This window comes from Haplochromis burtoni, unplaced genomic scaffold (genome assembly GCF_018398535.1).
Source record: "Haplochromis burtoni strain Fernald_Lab_line unplaced genomic scaffold, NCSU_Asbu1 Contig_848, whole genome shotgun sequence".
In the NCBI taxonomy this organism is placed as follows: Eukaryota; Metazoa; Chordata; class Actinopteri; order Cichliformes; family Cichlidae; genus Haplochromis; species Haplochromis burtoni.
Window position 1 is genome coordinate 54417 of NW_024583209.1, and position 5196 is coordinate 59612.

Consider the following 5196-nt stretch of genomic DNA (forward strand, 5'->3'; position numbering starts at 1 on the left):
TGTGTGTGTGTGTGTGTGTGTGTGTGTGTGTGTGTGTGTGTGTGTGTGTGTGTGTGTGTGTATACCATGTTTATATATGGCCTGGCCTGCATGGTAAATGGCCTGCATTTGTATAGCTATATCTGTGGGGACTATGTGGTTTTAGTAACAGGGCTACAGTTAGGTTAGGGTTAGGCATTCATTGTTGATGGTTAGGGTTAAGGTAGGTGGGTAAGGAAAGCATTATGTGAATTAGATGTCCCCAACAAGATATGAAAACACAACTTTGTGTGTGTGTGTTATTTAACGTGAATGCTGTGTCCTGTATGTTATCAAGGGAAACCTCTCTGTGAAGGAGCAGAACCCACTTTCCAAAAATGTGTAACCTGCTTAACAGGTACAGTACTTCATTTCTGTCCGACGTATAGAATCTAAGTACTTTAAATCTTTACATTCAGTTGTTGAAACAAGCCAAACTAACACACAATGCAACCATGACAGCCACAGAGTAAATGGGAAAGTTCTATATATCCTTTTGCAACACCAGCCAATACTTTGTTTCATATTCAATGTTCCCATGCACAACCATTCACAAACAGGGTTGTAGTGAGTTTTACACACTTGTGAAATATAAATCTATTAAGTTTTGACTAAATTACCTGAATTGTCATTATAAATTTCAGGCAACCCTGGTTTTAGCATTATAGACAAATTTGAACATAAGTCAGATCTGTATTGTCAGGACAATGAGTGATCAGCAATATAAAGTACTGTGCAAAGGTCATGATTGATCCTTCATGTTTTTGTTTTTCTGCTTTCTAGGAGCCAGACTGTAACAAGTTCAAGGAAAAACGTGCTCTGTAATTCAACTACCACAAAATATTTCATAGGAAAATATTTATTATGAGCCTGCTGGATGGTTATGAAATTTATGGTTCTTTGGGGTTCTTAGAGGTTGGATTATTTTTAGCAGAGAAAGCATGTGGGGGAATATTACACAAATAATACCTGGAGCAGACTCTGACTCAGGCCCTTAGTGATCCTGCAGCTACTGTACCACTTTCACTATATTACATTTTCAAATAGTTACACAGTTATCATTCTTGTTATTTAGGCTAGTGAAGTGTTACACCTTAACCACCACAATCAACTATAGCTCCTTGTTCACTGACACCAGTAAATACATTACACCAATTGACTTACATCTGATAGCTCAGCACAACTTCTATGCATTAATTGGAATGTCTCATATAAGGACACCTTATGTAAGCTGCTTCAGGATGCCCTTATATGCTGCATATGTCATTTTGCAACCCAGCTTTGATTCAATATTCAATATGCTTTCCTGTGGAAAGTTTTGGGACCACCTACACCTCCATGCAAAGGAGACCTCCTACCCTACGCAGGCGCGGTCCTAGCCTGTTTGGTGCCCTGGTTGAACACTCCCTCTCAAAGACTCATCTGCTTACCTGCATCTTTTGCCCGTTTCTCCTCTTCTTTTCTCTTTTTTCTAAACTGAGGACCTGATTGCTTTGACCTTTTCTTGTCCATCTTTCATCAGTGATTTTGCACTCCAGTATCAACACCCAACCCCACAACATACACTAATAGACTAATAGGCCTACACCTTGTATAGGGCTTCTTTTTTTCTGGGATTTCACACAACCCAGGAAAAATAATTGATACATAATGGGCTTGCATTTACAGCATTATAAATGAAATGTGGTCTATTTGGAAGCAGCCCGCCCCTCCCCTGTTGACAGGTTGTGTGTGAGACTTCAGCAGCAGCAGCAGGCGCAGCGAGGGCCCTCGTGCTCACTTTTCAGTTATATGTGTGTGATAGAATTTAGAAAACACATTAGTGCAAATTATAAGTCTGTATCATAATGTCTTCAGTGTTTGTGTTTGTTGTAGGGCTGTCAATGTTAACACGTTAATGTGATTACAATTTTTAACGCAATCAACCTATCTGCAGCACAGAAGGGACAAACTTTGGACAAACTGCCTGAAATGCGTTGACAGAGACATTTCAGAGATTTTGACTCATTCTGCGCTCCAAATGGTTTAATTGTGTTAAAAATTGTAATTGCGTTAATCATGATGACAGCATTAACGTTGACAGCCCTAGTTTGTTGGTTTATTTTGGTTTAGATCTGTGAGCTGGTTATTAGATGCCGCTCCAGCCAGAGAATGCCGCCCCGCTCTCTCCTTCCTGTGTGGCAAGCAGCAGGGGCACCTCGCAAACAGAGGGTGCCTTTACTCTCCACAAAAGAAAACGGTTCGGTGCCTATGCAGTCCTCAAAATGCTTTGGCATGATGTCAGGGCAACATGGGTGCAGGCAACCTTTTTTTGCTGATGCCCATGATGCCGCCCCCACCACGATACCGCCCCGGGCAGTGGCTTATGTCGCCCATATCAAAAACCGCCACTGCCCCTATGCACGGGGGGGCATATATGGATTTTTGCAGATGGAAATGAATTCAGACAAGAAGTCAGAAGAAAGATACAATTCTGATTTACATCACACCGCCCATTTTTGGGACATGTTTAATGTGTTTGTTTTTTGAAAGCTAAATGGATGCCGGTGTTTTTTCGCAGATGTATGGGCGCTACACCCAGGAGCTCGGGGTGTATGCCAAAGAGGAGGCTACTCGGCTGAAGGAAAGTGGGAAGAAGGTCAGTCAGCGAAGCCGGACACTGGAACACGACAATGGACGCTGTGCCAAGTGTAAGAGTCAAACCACACAGCCAGCATAGAATATGAAGGACAAGGAGCAAGTGTTATTATTCCTGTTTCTGAAATTAGTGCTCGTTTCGTTATTTTATAGAAAACCTTCTTACCATTTCTAACCATGTGATGGACAAATGCCTATTCACACCACAATGAACAAAATTAGTTTAAAGAAAAGAAGCGCAGTGATACAGATTTTCTAAACCCTATTAAAATTGGGACCTTTTCATCTTTCACAAAAGTGTTCACACAGTCTAAATTCCTGTAGCGTTAGAGAGCAGAGTCACCATAGCAATTTGTTAATGGTAGAAATCCACACCGTGTAGCTTGCCATCTGAATATTGGCATTACCACTGAATGAGGCTCAAGACTTAACTGTTCAGGTTTACTTTTTGACCATTGAACTGAGCCTCCTGTAGTACTGAAAACATCATTGAACATGGTCATGTTTTACTATAGTTTGGCCATTTGCACACTGACTGGATGGCGCTCAGACTGAACCAAAACCCCCACTGACAGCTCTAGTATGGAACAATTCCATTGTTATCAAATATGCATTACATGGTCATATGGGATTTTAAGTGGTAGAAAAACATAAAGGATTATTAACCAGTCTTTGGCGATGGCACAGCTCAGGGCAATCATTTCTTTTTGTTGTGAGTCCAGTTCAGAGAAAAAATACAAAGAGTACACACTCCATGAATTGCTCAGAATCCAAGCCTTGAGAGAAATTGTTTGAACATTAGCTTTCCGTTAAAAATGTAACACTACAATCACTTTGATGTCTCTAAACTAAACCCTGTGCCTTAGGTGTTGCTTGGGAAGCATTGATCCTACTGAACAGTTAGATAAAGAAGCTAAACAATATCTGCAGTGTCAGGCAATCATGGCAAAAGCATTCCTTGCAGCGTTTCATACAAATGATCCACTGCCTTTCTTACCTTACTGTTGGTGTTGTCAGGTAGCTACAGTAACGAGATTATGTAGGACTAAATGGGATGCATTGAAGGATAAAACAAACACAAGTTGGAAAGTCTCTGATGTTCAAGTGGAATCTCCAAGGCACACATAGACTGTCAGTTTTAGTCTGAGAGTCGACAGCTGTGACAGTCCTAATCATGGTGAAGCTCTAGTGATACAGATGTTGTCTAAATCCAGTATGCCTGGATTGAGTTGGATTTCACGCCCAATTCATCTGAGTCACCTACAGATGAGTTTGAACTCGGGATAAATTTCTGTCAGTGATCATTTCTTAAAAGATAAAATTATGACTTACAGGCAATCTTCATGTGCAATTTTCCACTTGTCCATCCATCCATTCTCTTCCATTTATACTTGTGAAGGTCGCAGGGGGGCTGGAGCCTATCCCAGCTGTCATAGGACGAGAGGCAGTGTATACCCTGGACAGGCTGTACCCTGAGTCTGTCGCAGGCCAAACATAGACAGGCAGACTAACCATTCACACCTAGGGGCAATTAGGAATTACCATTTATTACCAATTACTGTGGGAGGAAGGCGGAGTACTCGAAGGGAACCAACGCAAACACGGGGAGAACATGCAAAATCCATACGAAGAGCCCCTGACTAGGTGGCTCCAACTAAGAACCACGCCACTGTGCTGCCCCTATTCACACCAACCCTATCCATGTCCTCCTTCAGAGCATCTATGAACCTCCTCTGTGCTCTTGCTCCTACTGCATGGCAACTCCATGTTTGTCCAATATTTCCTTTATCCTTCCTGTAAGCATGGCCCGACCATCTCAGCCTAGAGTCTCTAACCTTGTCTCCAAACTGCTCAACCTGAGCAGTCTCTCTGTTGTAGTTAATTCTAATTCTATCCATCCTGCTCACTCCCAAAGAGAATCTAAGCATCTTCAGCTTGGACTCCTGTCTTTTTGTTAGTGCTTCATCTTCACTCTTTCCACTTTTGTTCTCTCACTTATCGCCACCACATTGTTCATTGCTTTGGATGGTTAATCTACTTTCTCTTTTTTCTAATGCTTAAAGCTTCACTATTCACTTGCACCCAACTCTCACTAGATCATAATGTTGTATACAAACATCTTAATCCACCTTCCTCCACTCCTCCACACTTATTGCAAAATTCTCCCTCCTCTATATGGCAATGGAAACCCACCCAACACCTCCTCATCACTTGTGTTCCCTTCACTTCACTTCCATTGTCTCCATCTTTGTAGCCATGTGTCAGTCTATGAAACCAGTTGGTCTTCAATTCTCCTGTCTCTTTCTCTCACTGCTGATATCACAAACTCCTGCGGTCTCCCAGCACTCACACAGACATTTATGCAAACTCAGAATATGCAGCTGTGCCCAAAAAGGTGACCAACGCTACATTTCTCTGTAATTTTGAGAAGCAATGTGTAACATAGTGGATACAGTGGGGCAAAAAAGTATTTAGTCAGCCACCGATTGTGCAAGTTCCCCCACCTAAAATGATGACAGAGGTCAGTAATTTGCACCAGAG

At 42.0% G+C, this 5196-nt stretch overlaps 1 protein-coding gene across 1 annotated transcript in view; it reads left to right on the top strand.

Annotated features, from left to right (window-relative positions):
* LOC102310650 (chloride channel protein 2) overlaps positions 1 to 5196 on the top strand; it is a 56748-nt gene that overhangs the window by 2735 nt on the left and 48817 nt on the right. Inside the window, exon 3 of the mRNA XM_042215862.1 lies at positions 2579 to 2708. Within this exon, the coding sequence (XP_042071796.1) occupies positions 2579 to 2708 (130 nt within the window). The remainder of the gene's footprint in view (positions 1 to 2578; positions 2709 to 5196) is intronic.